Below are 16,912 nucleotides of genomic sequence, written 5' to 3'. Positions count from 1 at the left end.
AACAGCAATGACCAAGACTTCGTCTTTCCTTCCATCATAGAGTTTGTATCTGTAGGGATGACAGATGACCAAGATAACAAATAAATCTTCCATATAATTTCGGGTAGTGATAAGTACTATGAGGAAAGACAAAGAAGAGTGATCACGGTCTCTCTGATAACACATTTGGGCAGCGGCTTGAATTAAGTAAGAGAGGTTAAGATTTGCGGAGGAAGCATTCCAGGCTGAGAATCCACAGATCCCAACCCCAAGGTGGGAATGAGCTCAGCTTATCTGAGGAACAGCAACAAGACCATAGGGCTGGAGTGGAGAGAGTGAAGAGTCGAGTCCTAGGGTAAGGTGGAGAAGTAAGCAAGGCCAGGTCATGTGGAGCTTTAGGGACCAGAGGAAAAGAGCAAAGACCTTGAATTTTATTCTATGTGTAATGGACAGCCAAAGGAGGGTTTGAGGTAAGGGAGTTGCATGATCTGACTTATGTTTTTAAAAGTTGACTCTGTGTGGACATAGATTATGTGAAGAGGAAATAGGGAGATTAGTTAGAAAGGAAGTGAAAACAATCAAGCAAGAGATAATGATGGTTTGGGAAGAAGCTGGGAGGTGAGAAGTCAGATACTGGGTACATTTTTTAAAAATTTTTAATTAATTTATTAATTATTTTTTTAAAGTACCAATGTTTATATGGGTGATTACAGGGCATTGAGAGTAAGAAAAGGGACTCAACACAAGGAAGAACAGGAGGTAATGCCGCGTGATAGCAGGATGAGTCTGCTTCATGACAAGCCTCGAAGAAGCACAAAAGCTGTGTCCACTGGCTACTTGGGAGGTCTCCCCAGTGGGAGAAATGGTATCTTGCACCAGTTCAGGGAAGGGAGGGAAGAAGAGGGAATTTATCACCTGGATTTCTCCCATCTCCCATTAGTCAAATGTTACCCCAGGAGCACTAACTCTTCCACATTCCTGGGTTGCTAGTGGCTACTTGAGATACCAGATCCCATGTCCTGTGGGGTCATTCCATCCAAGTCTGGAAATGATGGGAGGAGACAAACTCTGGGTATGCGGCTGGTGAGTGCCAGAGAGAATATGGTTTTGTACATAAGATGTGTTCACGACAGTCTAACACTGTTTTTCTTTTACCAGAAGAGGGAACCTGGCATAATGATCAAAGACCTTTCCCAAGGTCACATAGCTAGTAAGTGGTAAATTCAGAATTTGAACATAGTCTTGGCTCTGGAAACTGTCAAAGACCAAGATAAGGAAGTTGGATTTTATGCAGCAGGCAAAGGAGAGTCGCTAAAGGGTTTCAAGCTGGGAATGACGTAAGATAAAGAGCTTTTTATAAAGCTCCCAATCTCTACTTTGCTCCATCTTCCCATGTGGCTGAACTTGGCACAAAAGTAGGTGGCCCCAGAGATGTGAGGACATCCAAAACAGTTTTTGAGCTCTGACTAGATCCAGAGCTCACATGGGCTTCAACACTGCCTCATAATCTTTCTGTCTTCATCAAAGCCTACACCTACCAAAGAGACTAGCTGGTCAGAGGCAGGCAGGATCTGGGCGGAAAGGTCAAAATGAGGGGAAGAGCAGATTGACCTAAAGACCAGCAGCAGGAGGAGGACCAGCCATATGTCCATTGTCAGCCGGTGGGTCTGGGGATGTTGGCACCCGCATATGAGTCCTTTGGTGGTGCCTGAGATGGTCAGATCTCATGAACTGTTGGCTGCACTGGTCACATTTATGTGGTCGGTATTTGGTGTGTATCTGAGTATGTCTTCCAAGTTCATCAGATCGGAAGAAGGACCAAGTACAGGCTTCCCACATGCATTTACACGGCCTTTCACCTGTGTGTTTGCGCTGGTGACTCATGAGGTGGGAGCCCTTAGTATAAGCTTTTTCACAGTTCTCACAGTTGCAGCGGTAAGGCCTTGAAGCTGGGGATCTCCTCCTGGGAGCCCTTTCCTGGGCCCCGGAATACTGCTCTGCTCTCCGTGGAGCAGGTAAAGACTACTTAGGTAGGAAGGGGTCTTCCTGGGAGACTGGCTGGCTCACAAAAGAGCCCTGGGATTCCAAAGCCAGCAATAATGGGATCCAGCTGGGGGCATCCCAACGTTGTGGGGTTTCTAGACTGCAACATCTGAGCCAAAGAGGGGAGCATTGCCTGGGCCTCAGTGGAAGGCACGGTTGGATACAATAATGTTTTAGGTGTTAAAGGGTCTCTGTTAGAAGTTACTGTTGGGAGGCCAGAATAAGGCATTGTTCGCATTCTGATGTGGGACATCATTGGGATTCCACTGGCAGGTGAGACTGGCGGCCCATTGGGGGGCATCCTTAGATTCCCACCAAAGGTCGTGGCCACCCCTGGAATACTGGGCTCTCCTAAGGGCATTGCTTGGGGCCCCTGGAAAATCATCATTCCTGGCTGGGAAGGAGACATTCCCTGAGTAAATCATCTGGGAAGGAGTGAAAGTCACTTGGGGGCTCACACCGTGGTCAGGCAGCAACATACTGAACTGTGGCCCCATTTCACTGGCATTCTGCCTGGGTGCCTCAGCAGAGACCAAGGGGATCCTCTCCAGCTCTGTGCACTGAGGGACGTGTTGAATACCTGATGGGCCATGGTTCCAAGAGGTGTGCACTGCACTGCTTCCAGGAGATGAAGACACGTCCAAGATGGACACTGACTTCTCAGTCTCCTCTGTGAACTGGTGTGAAGCCGCATGCCACCGGCTCAGGCCCTTGGCTCCCTGCTCCATCTTAACCCGGGATCGGTTGCACATCGAGACTACGCAAGGGTCCAGACCCACACCGGAGCAAAGCTCCTGGGTACATTTTTAATATAAAGCACACAGCACATGTGAAGGACTGGATATGATATATGAGGAAAAGAGAATAATAAAAGACAACTTCTAAGTGTTCTGCTTTAACAGCTGGGTGAATGGTACTGTGATGTGTCAGATGAAGAATCTCGGAGGATAGAGGGATCAGTGGGGAGAAGGAAAAGTTCTGATTATGACACATGAAGTGAGAGCTGCATCTTTTTTTTTTTTTTTGGCCCAACCAGAGATTGAACCCAGGCCCTCATCAGTGAAAGTGCCGAGTCCTAACCGCTGGACCGCCAGGGAATTCCCGAGGGCTGCATTTTAGACATCCAAGCAGAGATGTTGAACAGGAAGTTGATATTCATGTCTAGAACTCAATGAAAAGCTTAGGGCTAAAGATACAAATTTGGGAAGAGCTCACTTAGGGACAGAGAATATACAAGGACTAAGGTCTAAGCCTCTAAGGAGAACTTCAACATTTAGAGGTCAGGAAGGAGGAGAAAGCCAGCAAAGCAAACAGGAGAGGCCAGTGAGGAAGGAGGAAAACTCGAAACCACAGGGTCCTGGAGACCAAGGGGAGAAGGTGTTTGGAGGAGGAGGGAGTGATCCACTGTGTCAGGTTCTGCTAAGTTGAATACAGCGAGGACTGAGGCCTGGCCGCTGGATTTGACAAGGCAGAGGTTGTGGCCTTGAGGAGAGCAGTTTCAGGGGAGTAGTGGTATCAAAAGCCCAGTGAGGGCTGGCTAAAGAAAGAATGGGAAATAAGGCAGTGAATTCTGTGAATTTTTCTATATAGCCAAGTCACAACAGAACGCAGCATTTAAGAACCTGGGTTTGGGGAAAACAAGAATACACATTCATATCGCTTGTTATATGCATAGAATACCTCTGGGAAATAAAAGCAAGAAACTGCTAACACTGGTTGCCTCTAGAAAGAGCAGGTAGCTGGCAGGGGGACAGAGGTGGAAAAATGGCTTTCGACTTTATATCCTCTTGTGTTGTCTGGATTTTCTAACTTATTATATTTCCAGTATAATCTATTCAAATGAATGAAAAATTAAATATTTAAAATGAGCTTTGGAATTAAAGCAGATCTAGGTTTGTATCTCTGCTTTGCCACTTACAGTTATGTGACGTTGTAAAGTTGCTTAACCTTTCTAAATCCTATAAAATAGGTGAAATCGTACTTACATCATATCCATATCATAAATCCATCAAAGTAGCATGCTTAGCACGATGCTTGATATATACATATACATATATATATATAAAAAGTACTCAATGAATTTACTTATTTTTATAAATTCTCTTTTAAGTTTGTTTCCTGAAAATGGGGCTATTATGTTTCTCAAAGGTTGATGATCAAATGAAATTAAATGAGATAGTGTTCAATAAATAGCAGCTGCTATTACTATTACCATGGTTACTATCACTATAAGTGAATACTTTAATGAATCCATGAGCTGTCTGAATGAGGTATTCATGGGCAGGCTGCCTGTTGCAAACCTGACTTCTTACATACCACTTGCAAACCCCACATCCCTCAAAGACTCTAAGCAAGGTAAGCTGACTTACATGACAATGAATGTTTGAGTACCTACTGTGTGTCTGGCACTTGGTTAGGCGTTGTAGAAACAGAAAAAAAAATTATACTGTACCGCTCTTAAAGAGCTCAGTCTATGCAGGAGAAATAGATAGTAAATAATTACCTTTTGGTGAGAGAAATAATAGCAGAGCTACAGACAAATGCTATGGAAATAAGGTTATGATACCATCTAATAAGAATGACCGGCAACAACTCCGGGGCTTCAAGAAAACAAGGTCTCTTGGGAAGCATCATGGTAGTGAATACCGTAGAGGGGTCCTTTTGCTGCTAACACACCTTCTTTTTGCCTGGCCACCGCTTCCTTTTCCAGCCTCAGTCTAGACATCAAATCTTCTGGCAAGCCATCCCTCAACCCCTAAGACTGGGTTGGGTGTCCCCCCATGTGCTCCTATCTGTACTTGCCCCATCAGAATGCTAAGTACATTAATGGAAGTGACTTCACTTTCCAGTCTTTCCAACTAGATTGGGAGACTCTTGAGAGCCTAGACTGTGCTCATCATCATATTCCCAAAGCTTAACACGGCACCTGGAACACAGTGTTTATTGACAATAAATCAATAAAGGAAACTTGGGCGAGTAGCTTAAGTCTTCTTTACTTCCATTTCCATTTATTTTATTCATTTACTTTTTAAAAAAATTTTGAGGCTTCCCTGGTGGCGCAGTGGTTGAGAGTCTGCCTGCCAATGCAGGGGACACGGGTTCGAGCCCTGGTCTGGGAGGATCACACATGCCGCGGAGCAGCTGGGCCCGTGAGCCACAACTACTGAGCCTGCGTGTCTGGAGCCTGTGCTCCGCAACAAGAGAGGCCACCACAGTGAGAGGCCCACACACCGCGATGAAGAGTGGCCCCTGCTTGCCGCAACTAGAGAAAGCCCTCGCACAGAAACGAAGATCCAACACAGCCATAAATAAATAAATTAATTAATTAAAAAAAAAAAAATGTTTTGGCCGCAGTATGCGGGATCTTAGTTCCCCGACCAGGGATCAAACCTGTGCCTCGTGCAGTGAAAGTGCAGACTCTTAACCACTGGACCACCAGGGAAGTCCCATTTCCATTTATTTTAAAGAAGAAGCAATCTGCTCTGAAGGGCATACGGAGGATATAAGAGGCCATGTTCTGGTTTATGCTAGCATCGGAGTCCAGGGCCAACTGACCTACAATCTCGATGAGATACGCCAGGATCACCCCATCCCGGAGATCCTGTCGCAGGTCCTGCACAGGCTTCACTGTTGGCCTCTTCTTCAGCTGTGCGTTCACCCAGGCCACATATGCCTGCAGCTGTTGCTGGAAAATGAAAGGTGGAAATAAGGGAGAAGTTGCATATTACTCTTATCCTCTACCCTGCACCCTTTAAGGTAGCATTTGAGATTGGGCAATCTATATCCAGAGGGAGGAGGAGAAGCTTTTAAGGAAAGAAAGAAAGAAGGTCAGACATGGAGTATATTCTAAAATTCTCTAGTTCTATGCTAGTCTCCAGGGATAAGCTAACCTCTGACTTGGGCGGCAGTGTGGACACAGGTACGCAGATGAGTGTTTCAGTGACTATGACTCCTGCTTTCCTTGAGTTTTGCTCTGTTGACCAGGGATAAAGGCTGGGCCAGAACCACAGCCAGTTTTCAAGTGTAACCACTGCTGCCAGCAACCCACGAGGCTTCTCAGGAACAATCACTCATGTCCTGTATGCACAGTGAACTGTGACACTCCTAAGAATTGATCTTGGGGAACCAGGAATCAACAGAAACCAAGCTCAGAAATGCCTCTCCCATAGCTGCTTTCTTTACAATGAGACTTAACTGAACCCAGTCCAAGGTTTATTCTCCTGAGCCTATAATCCTGGGATTGCTACGGAGTTAGTTTTAATCCATGCTTTATATTGTCAAAGAGGATCTAGTTACCTGAAACCTGCACAAAGAAAGAAAAAGAAAGGCTATGACGAGCAGTGTTCCTGAAGACTGGGGTTGCGGATGGAGGGAGCTTTCATTTATTTTCAGACAAAGCTATGGCCCAGTACCATCAGAAACCCATCAGACTCAGGTAGGACACATAACTCATCCCAACGCTTAGACAACCTTACATATTCCATTTTAAACACAGCTTGCATTCAGGTGTTTATTCTGATTATCTGGTCTGAAGATGGGCACTAAATATCAAAATAGCACATGAACAATGTCTTAGTACAGGCAGCAGTTCTGTCTGATTTCTGTAGAAGCTCAAGACCCTGAACCTAAAAATTAAGTTCAAAGGCTAACAGTATTAAACTATAATTTGGTTAAAGTACAGTTGATTTCTAAGCCCCAAGTACTTCCTTAATGAAGTGATGTTGGAAATTACTCACTGGCTGCTTCCTGGGCTTAAATGAAATCTTCACTATTTTCTTTCTCTATGTCGATTTGCGGGAATAAATAAAGTCCTTTGGAAGGTAGTGCTAAGGCAATAATCTATCAGCTACTGACAAACTATAGGAAGTGCAATGAGCAGCAGGAGGTGGGGGGAGGAATCTGATATTTACTGAGTACCTACCATGAACTAAACACTATTTCTGATGTTTTATATATGTTTTTTAAAATAAATTTACTTATTTATTTATTTTATTTTTGGCTGCGTTGAGTCTTCATTGCTGCACGTGGGCTTTCTCTGGTTGCGGTGGGCGCGGGCCTCTCATTGCGGTGGCTTCTCCTGTTGCAGAGCACGGGCTCTAGGTGCTCGGGCTTCAGTAGTTGCAGCACGCGGGCTCAGTAGTCGTGGCTCGCGGGCTCTACAGCACAGGCTCAGTAGTTGTGGCGCAGGGGCTTAGTTGCTCCGTGGCATGTGGGATCATCCCAGACCAGGGCTCGAACCCGTGCCCCCTGCACTGGCAAGTGGATTCTTAACCACTGCGCCACCAGGGAAGCCCCTATATATGTTTTAATGAGTTAGTAATGTACCTGGAACACAGCCTGCCCCACAGTTGATGCTTACTAAATGGTCATTATTATTTTCATTATCATTATCTAATTCAGTTCTCACAAAAGCACTGAAGGGTCGGTATCATCTCCATTCTATGGATGAGGTGCAACTTCTCTAATGTCCCCATAGCTAGGACCTGGCAGACCTGGTAAGGAAACCCAGTAAAGGTGGTCCAAGCATTCACCAAGGGCCTCTTGCTATTCAACTCACTCTGCAGAATAGAGGCGGCTGCACCTTCTGCCTTAACATGGGCCAGACTCCTGTCCAGGTCTGCTCCCACTGTACAGCCAAAACACTGTGTGAGGCAGGCCAGGCAAAGGGCACTTCCATAGCAAACCACTCTGCTCCGGGCCAGAAAGGCATTATGGGTAACATCTGGGTCAGGTTACCAGGCTTATGTACAACTTTCTGTATCACATCTTACCCTCGACCCACCCTCCACACATTTTTGCTTAAAATCCTTCACTGGCTTCTCATTATCCTCAAGATAAAACCCAATCTCCTCAGCTGCATTTAAGTCTGTCATGTGCTGGCCCTTACCTCTTCTCCAGCTTCACTCACTCCCTTCCCCCACTTTTGCCCCCCATGTTTCAGTTCATCCAAACCATGTGCAGTGCCCAAAACGCGCCATGTTTTCCAGCCACGCTACCTCCCCCTGCTTGCCATCTCCTCTTAAATCTCAGCTCAAGCATCACCTTTTCCAGGAAGCCTTCCCTGACCCTCCCACACACCTCAGACTCGGATCTCCTTGAGGATGTCCTGTGTCAAGCAATCAGTTCAACAAGTTGAGTGCAGGCACTGTTCTGCTATGGGGCTACAAAGAGCATTATGCCTTCAAGAAGTTTGCAGGAAGAAAACGAGAAGAGAGGGAGAGGAAGAGAAGCTTGCAGGCTGGTAGAGACGAGCACTATGACAGGGGTGTACAAGGTGCTAAGAGAGTATTAGCCCGACCTGAAGCCCGTGCTCGGCGGTGGAGGGGTTCCTGAAGGAGGAGAGGAGGCAGAGAGGGCAGTGAGCTCAAAAGGAGCTCAGGTCTGAACTACGCTCTATGCAGGAAGTTGTAAGAGTTCAAGATTGTTGGACTCAGAGTAACAGGTGCTCAACAAATATCTGTTTGAATCAGTGAATCATCTGTCACATTTCATCAGGCCAAGACTTAAAATGATTGTAAAAGTTAATTATGCAAGGGCAGACAAGAACAAGTATTTTTCATCAGGCCAAGATGATTTTACTTAAGTAACCATAGCCTACTTTTGGCCAATGAATTAAAGTAAGTTGTCTCTGATGCAAAACTACTTTGAGGTTCCAAACAGTAATGTTCATGCACATTAATCACAGCTCTGGTCTTCCAATAAAGAGGATTCTACAGCATAATAATTGTCACCACTTTTCTGAACACCTACTCTGTGTCAAGAGCTATGCTAGGTCCTTAAACACATTTTCTCTAATGCTAATCTGCTAGGGATATTTTACTGTATCTATTTTGCTAACTGGAAACTGAGGCTCAAAAAAGGTGAAATAAATTGTTCAAGGCCACCCAGATTGTAAACCATATGAAATTCACCCTGACTCTCAAGCCAGTGCTCCTTCCACTCTACACTCTACCACACTGCCCCCTAAATTAACGCATCCCGGAGGTTTAAATGACCCCACCAAAACTCTTAGAATGGAAGTCACTTCTTCCACCACATCAAATGTTTGAGTCTCTTGTGTAATAATCTACAGTAAGTAGTTGTCTACTAATCAAAATGTGCTCCTCGGACCAGCAGCATCAGTATCATCCAGGAGCCTGTTAGAAACGCACTCCCGTAAAACATTGTAAATCAACTATACTTCAAAACAACTGTACTTCAAATAGACTAGAATAAAATAAAATAAAATAAGGGCTTCCCTGGTGGCACAGTGGTTAAGAATCCGCCTGCCAATGCAGGGGACACGGGTTCGAGCCCTGGTCCAGAAAGATCCCACATGCCGTGGAGCAACTAAGCCAGTGAGCCACAACTACTGAGCCCACATGCCACAACTACTGAAGCCCGTGCGCCCAGAGTCCGTGCTCCGCAGCAAGAGAAGCCACCACAATGAGAAGCCCGCGCAACGCAATGAAGAGTAGCCCCCGCTCACTGCAACTAGAGTAAGCCCACGTGCAGCAACGAAGTCCCAATACAGCCAAAAATAAATTAAAAAATAAAAATAAAAATAAAATGGAGGGCTTCCCTGGTGGTGCAGTGGTTAAGAATCCGCCTGCCAATGCAGGAGACACGGGTTCGAGCCCTTGTCCAGGAAGATCCCACATGCCGCGGAGCAACTAAGCCCGTGCGCCACAACTACTGAGCCTGCGCTCTAGAGCCCGTAAGCCACAGCTACTGAGCCCACATGCCACAGCTACTGAAGCCTGCGTGCCTAGAGACCGTGCTCCACAACAAGAGAAGCCAGGACAATGAGAAACCCGCGCACTGCAACGAAGAGTAGCCCCCGCTCGCCACAACTAGAGAAAGACCGCGTGCAGCAATGAAGACCCAACGCAGCCAATAAATAAATAAATAAATTAATTAATTAAAAAAAAGAATAGCGGGACCCTTGAATTGGGTCCCCAATTTCTAAAAAATAAATAAATAAATAAAATGGAAATGCAGACTCTCAAACAGTGCCCCAGCCCTAATGAATTAGAACCTGTATTTTTTTTTTAAATAAATTTATTTATTTATTTATTTATTTTTGGCTGTGTTGGGTCTTCGTTTCTGTGCAAGGGCTTTCTCCAGTTGCGGTGAGCGGGGGCCACTCTTCATCGCGGTGCGTGGGCCTCTCACTGTTGCGGCCTCTCTTGTTGCGGAGCACAGGCTCCAGACACGCAGCCTCAGTAGTTGTGGCTCACGGGCGTAGCTGCTCCGCGGCATGTGGGATCTTCCCGTACCGGGGCACGAACCCGTGTCCCCTGCATTGGCAGGCGGATTCCCAACCACTGCGCCACCAGGGAAGCCCTAGAACCTGTATTTTTAAAACAGTCCCCTCATCTTGTATTTTCTCTGCCCCAGCTCTGTAATCAGCTATTTCTCAAAAGAAAACAATTCTGGCTCCTTTTATTAGAGAATAGTTTTTAGAATCCAAACTTTGGGCATGAGGTGTACTCATTCTACTTGGGTGACATTCTGGGCCCTCTCGGTAGTAGAGTAGGAAATATGTGCATGTATACACACATACACACATATCTGTATCTACTTATCTTGACAGACAGATGGAGAGATATACCATGAATTACCCTGATCCCGCCTCCAGCCCAACACCACAGGGTTCATCTCTCTTTTCCCTTTTCCTTATACGTAACTCCTTTCTCCCACAGTGAGAAATCTGACTCTATTCACAATATATTTACCAACATTTCCGCAGTCCTAGAAAACACATCAAATAGTTTGACTCGCTAATCCATACCTGTGAAAAACAAATTTATTAACCAGAACATAATATCTGTATATAGTTCTTTTTGTCTTTGGCCTTACAGTGTACACTCAAAATACTGTTTCCAAAGTGACTTAGGTTAGTTCTTTTCTTTCCACCACCTTCAGTGTGGTTATGTTACTGCAATATGGTTAGGTACATTTCTTACAATTTACAGTCCATTTTGGATTCTCCTCACGTTTTGGTGGATTTTAATTTTTTATTTTTGGGGTAGGAGAAAGATTACCATGATTCTAAAAGTCAGAGCTATATAAAAACATATTCAGAAGTATCACTCCTCCATCATTCTTTCTACTCCATTCCCTTTTCTCCATTCTTTCCACCCCATTCCTATCCTCCCCTGCAGGTAACCAATCGGATTCATCCTATGTTTTCTGGAAAAAAAAAGAGACGTATATTTTCTTATTTCCCTTTCCTTCTTATGTGAAAAACAGCATAGTATTGATATTCTTTTTACACCTGCACTTTTCACTTCACTTCAATTAATATTCACTTAATATATTCTGGAAATCACTCCATAATGGTCTAGAGATCTTCCTTATTTTACAGCTACATAGTACTCCATTATGTGGCTATATCATAATTTATTCAACCACTCTTCTACATATGGGCATTCAGGTTTTTTCTAATATTTTGCAATTAGAAACACTGCAGCAATGAGTAACCTTATGCATGCGTACTTTCATGTTGATGGAGGTCTATTTTCAGGGTAGATTCAAAGAAGATTGCTAGGTAAAAAAGCACATTACGTAGATAACTTTATTAGATATTGCCAAAATCCCTGCCAAAAGCGTTGTATCCATTTGCATTCCCAACAGCAATGCATGAGAGTGCATTTTCCCACAGCCTTGCCAACAGAACATGTTGTCATACTTTTAAATTTTTGCCAGTGTGATAGATAGTATCTCAGTGCCGTTTTAATCTTTATTTCTTTAGTTATGAGTTTGAACCTCCTTTGGTAGGTTTAAGAATTCATTTTATATTCTTACCTTTTATATCTTTTTTATATCTACATGAATTGTCTGTTCACATCTCTTTCCCATTTTTCTATCAAAGTTTTTGGTCCTTTGTGCCTCCATTTTTAAGAGTTCTTTATATATTAGGAATGTTACCCTTTTGTCTTTGACATATGTTGCAGAGATTTCCCAGTTTGTCAGTCATCTTTTCACTTGGTTTATGGTAGTTTTTTGGCCATGAAAAGGTTTTCATTTTTATATAATCAAATTTACTGATATTTTATTTTACCGCCTCTGAATTTTGAGTCATGGTCAGAAAGCCTTTCCCTACACTGAGGTGAAAGAAGAATTCACCTCTGCTTTTTTCTAGTTCTCATACGGTTTCAAAATTGTTTACATTTAGATCCCTGATCCATTTGGAATTTATTCTTGTGTATGATATGAGATATAGATACAATTTATCTTTTTTCAAATGGCTACCCAGTTGTTCCAGCACCATTGACTAAAAAGTCACTCTTTACCCCAGGGATTTGAGATGTCACCTTTATCATATACTAAATTTCCATAGTTTGAGTCTGTTTCTGGATTTTGTATTCTATATCACTTGTATATTTGTTTATCCATGCACCAGTACCAAAATGTTTTATTTGTAGAGGCTTTATAGTATATTTTAATATGTGGTACAACTAGTCCCTCCCCCCTGAAATTTTTCTCTTTTTAATGTTTTCTTGCCTATTCTTGCAAATTTATTTCTCCATACGAACTTCCGTAAAGCCTGTCAGAATTTTTATTGGGATTATATTAAATTTATAAACTGACATAGGCAGAACTGTTACCTTTATGATGTTGAATCACCCTATTCAAGAATAGGGGGTGTCTTTCCATTTGTTCAACTGTGTCTTTCAGGAGTGTCTTAAAGTTTTCATCTTGTTGGTTTTATACATTTCCTGTTAAGTTCATTTCTAAGTATTCAATTCTTCTTTATTGTGATTATAAATGTGGTTTTCTCTACCGTTACCTTCTGTAATTGGTTACTCTTTGTGTATGTGAAAGCTGTAGGTTAATTTTATACCCTGTTACCTTATCTTCTATTGTTTGAGTTTTATCAATAATTCTCAATGATTTCCAGGATTACTGTCACATCATCTACAAAAAGAAATAGTTTTACTTCTTTACTAAGCCTTGTGCCTTTAATCAATTTCTAAATACCCCTGGTACAATGTTGACCAGTAGTGGAGATAGTGGGCATCCTTCCCTGTTTTTGGGCTTAGAGAAAATACTTGTAGTGTTTCCCAATTTAGAAAGTGACTGGTTTTTAGGAATAAGGTATATATATATATATATATATATATATATTTTTTTTTTTTTAATCATGTTAAGAAAGAATCCATCAAGTATTCTTTTCTTTTTTTTTTTTCGACTTTTTTGGGGTTTTGTTTGTTTGTTTATTTATTTTTGGCTGCGTTGGGTCTTTGTTGCTGCACGTGGGCTTTCTCTAGTTGCTGCGAGCGGGGGCTCCTCTTCATTGTGGTGTGCAAGGTTCTCTTTGTGGTGCATGAGCTTCTAGCTTCTTGTTGCGGAGCACGGGCTCTAGGTGCATGGGCTTCAGTAGTTGTGGCATGTGGCCTCAGTAGTTGTGGCTCGCGGGCTCTAGAGCGCAGGCCCCGTAGTTGTGGCGCACAGGCTTAGTTGCTCCGCGGCACGTGGGATCTTCCCAGACCAGGGCTGGAACTCACGTCCCCTGCATTGGCAGGCGGATTCTTAATCACTGCGCCACCAGGGAAGTCCCTACTTTTTTGTTTTATTTTTATCACACACTATAAAATACAGTGTATGCTACACAATACACTGCATAACCTTCTAGCAGGGGTAGACGAGCATAACTGAGTTATTTTTCATCCATCAGGAAAATGCTTCCTTAATCAATGTTCTCCAAACCCTTTAACACATAGTAACGATTAACTCCAGAGATGCACCTATCTCTTTCCATCAAGTTCCACTGACATGAATAATGGGCAACCATTTTTTCCTTGCCCCTGTTAGTGAACCTGTGGATGCGCACAGTGGCCTTTCGCAGGATGAACAAGCACATGGCCATGATGGCGATCCCAGAGTGAATCTCGAACCACATCTCGATGCCGTTACCAAGCAAGTCTTATTTTCTTGAGTGGTTTTATAAGGAACGGATGTTAAATTTTGATGAAAGTTTTGTCAGTATTTATGGAGATAATTCTATGATTATTTTTCCTGAGATCTAATATGGTATATGTGGATTTCCTAATAATGAACCTACCTTGCATTCCTGGAGTTAATCCTACCTGATCATAATAATTACATTTTTAGTGTGGTGTTGAATTTTGTTCGCTAATAAAATATGTACTAGTGCTATATTAGTACTATATTTGTTGTACTTTTTCATGGGTATTCACAAGTAACATTAGTCTGTAGTTTTCTTTTTTGCACTACCATGTAGATATATTCATAAAATGAAGCAGAAAGTTTCTCCTTATTTTCAATCCTCTGACATTATCTGTAGAGCACTGGGACTGTCTGACGAGTGGAGGTTTGGTAGAATTCCCCTGTGAAATAATCTCTGCCTGGTACTTTTTTTGAGGAATAGTTCCTTATTAAGGTTCTCTAATTCATCTACAGAAATTGGTCTGTTTAAACAATCCATTTCTATCAATTTTAGTAATCAGAATTTCCCTCAGAAATTATCAATTTCACCAAAGTTTTAAAATTTATTTGTACAGACCTGCAAAGACTGTTACCGTTTTTTTCTGTTTCAAGGATTACTTCTCCACTGTCATTTCTTATTTTGTATATTTGTGCTTTCTCCTTTTTTCTTCTTCATCATGTTTATTTTCTTCTCCATCATCTTGTCTGTTTTTACAAATGGTTTCAAGAATTACGGCTATTCTGGCCTAAATCCCTCTAAAACCATGATATCTAGAACCAAGCACAATACTCTGGCTCTAAAATCAGACAAGATATTTCACATTCTTTTCTCCTTCTCTTCCCCTTCTTCCTCCTCCTCTTCTTCTCCTTTTTTTTGTTACCACCTCTCATAGTTGACTCAGTGCTATCAACCAAACCCCTAAAAATTTTTAACACATTCTGCTGTGAAGCCAGTCTCTTCTATTTCCATTCTTGTATAACTGGTCTTCTTGATGCATATTTACCTTTAACAAATTTCAACTGGTTAGATCCCATCTCACAAGATCCTTCCAGACCCTGTCATTTCATGTATTCATTTATTCAAATCAACCAACACTGCCAGGCATTGTGCCAGGCCCACTGATTACAGGCATATAAATAACTCTAATACAAAATGATTACTGCAACAATGGAGAAGTATTAAAAAACGCTATCTATGCACAGAAGGAGCAACAGGATGGAAGGATGAGGCTATCAGGGAAAGATCAAGAGGAAAGAAGACATTTGTCTGGTTCTTTAAGGATATTTGCCAATTGGAGAAGAGTAGAAGGGTATCCTAGTGAGTGGTAATAGAAAAAAAAAAAGGAAAGAAAAGAAAAAGAAAGGAAGAGCATGAAGGCATATGGTATCTTGGAGGAATAGCCAGTTAACAAATCAGTGTGTGGGCAGAGCTGTAAGTGGCAGGCAATGATGATGGAGAAATAGGTCAGCACAAGACCTACCAGAACTTAGACTTAAAGCCTAAAGAGCTTCAACAGGAAAGCATGGAGTTTGGGAACAGGAGAGTGAAACGGTGAGACGTGTTTTCTTAGAAAGGTCACTCTGGACACAGCAGAACATGGGACAGAAAGAGCAGCATCCAGGCAATAATTCAAGTGAGAGAAGATGAAGGCCTAAACTGAAGCAGTACAGTTAGAAAAGGACAAATTACAGAATTTAAGTCAGAGATGACTGACAGGAGGTAGGCAGTGACGAAAAGAGAGAGTCCAAAAAGTCACACCTGAATGGATGGTGATGCTTTAACTGAGACAGAGAATACATGAAGAGCAAGTATTGGGGAAAAGCAAACAGTTCAGTTTTGAACAAGAGTCTGAGCCATTTGCAAAACATCAGGGTAGAGATGTTCCGCAGCCAGCTGGCAAAATACAGGTCTAGAGCACAAGAGATGGGTGTGGGGTGGGAGAGAGATGTGTGAGAGCATCTGTGTGTGGCAGGCATAGCCATAGGTGCAAATGGGATAATAACACCATCTACTGAGCACTTACTACATGCCAGGTACTGTGCTAGGCACTAAACCAACATCTTTTCATATAAATATATGTGTGTGTGTATATATGTGTGTGTGTATATGTGTGTGTGTATATATGTGTGTGTGTATATGTGTGTGCACATATATTTATACAGTTGACTCTTGAACAACATGGGTTTGAACAGTGTGCATCCAATTATAAACAGACTTTTTTCTTTTTTTTAAAGCTTTTTATTTATTTATTTTTTATTGCAGTATAATTGATTTACAAGGATTTTTGTTTTTTGTTTTTTTTGGCTGTGCTGCGCGGCTTGTGGGATCCCAGTTCCCCAACCAGGGATCGAAGTTGGGTCCTCAGCAGCGAAAGCGCGGAGTCTCAACCACTGGACTGCCAGGGAATTCCCTACACAGATTTTTTTCAAGAGTAAATACGACAGTACTATAATGTCTGCGGTTAGTTAATGCAGATGTGGAGGGATTGTGGGCCTCCAAAGGGCTGACTATAAGTTATATGCAGTTTTCCCACTATGCGGAGGGTTGGCGCCCCTAACCCCCGTGTTGTTCAAGGGTCAAATATGTAAATATTTGTCCCCTCCTTCACATTGATTAGAGATGTGGAACAACTATTACCATATTACAGATGTGGAAACCAAGGTTCAGAGCAACAAGCCCAGGGTCACAGGGCTGGTAAGTGGCAGAACAAGGATCTCAACCCAGTGCTGACTCTAAAGCCTGGGATCTACAACACCCCCAAAAGTAAGGTGAACCATAAGAAGTTATTTGGCAGGAAAGGGAGTGGGGAGAGAGGGCACTGAGGGAAAGAGGAGAATGAAAATGCACTGAGTGCCCATCCCTGTCAGCCACTGAATGAAGCACTTTATATGCATTATCTCCTTTAATCATCATATCCAGTCATTAAAATCGATTTTATTAGCCCCATTTTTCATA

General features: G+C 42.7%; 1 protein-coding gene and 2 pseudogenes across 8 annotated transcripts in view; all 3 read right to left on the bottom strand.

Moving 5' to 3' along the window:
- Positions 1-16,912, bottom strand: part of DIXDC1 (DIX domain containing 1) — a 74,742-nt gene that overhangs the window by 38,639 nt on the left and 19,191 nt on the right. For 5 of the 6 annotated variants that reach the window (XM_082476870.1, XM_082476869.1, XM_082476871.1 and 2 more), the window contains one exon: positions 5,578-5,707. The exons of the other annotated variant lie outside the window; for it this stretch is intronic. In XM_082476870.1, coding sequence (XP_082332996.1) covers positions 5,578-5,707 — 130 coding nt within the window. The remainder of the gene's footprint in view (positions 1-5,577; positions 5,708-16,912) is intronic. 6 annotated transcript variants of the gene reach the window in all.
- Positions 631-5,034, bottom strand: LOC309667892 (Krueppel-like factor 17 pseudogene; annotated as a pseudogene). The gene has a single exon. The product of its transcript is annotated as a Krueppel-like factor 17 pseudogene (transcript).
- On the bottom strand, positions 5,715-16,057 carry LOC309667911 (NADH dehydrogenase [ubiquinone] 1 alpha subcomplex subunit 1 pseudogene; annotated as a pseudogene). Its single transcript, XR_014268499.1, has 2 exons — positions 10,355-16,057; positions 5,715-10,039 (listed from the first exon to the last, which is right to left on the bottom strand). The product of XR_014268499.1 is annotated as an NADH dehydrogenase [ubiquinone] 1 alpha subcomplex subunit 1 pseudogene (transcript).

The sequence above is a fragment of the Balaenoptera physalus genome (genome assembly GCF_965194825.1).
Source record: "Balaenoptera physalus genome assembly, chromosome: 10".
In the NCBI taxonomy this organism is placed as follows: Eukaryota; Metazoa; Chordata; class Mammalia; order Artiodactyla; family Balaenopteridae; genus Balaenoptera; species Balaenoptera physalus.
The sequence above is the reverse complement of the archived record's forward strand: the minus strand, read 5'-3'. Positions and strand labels throughout refer to the sequence as shown.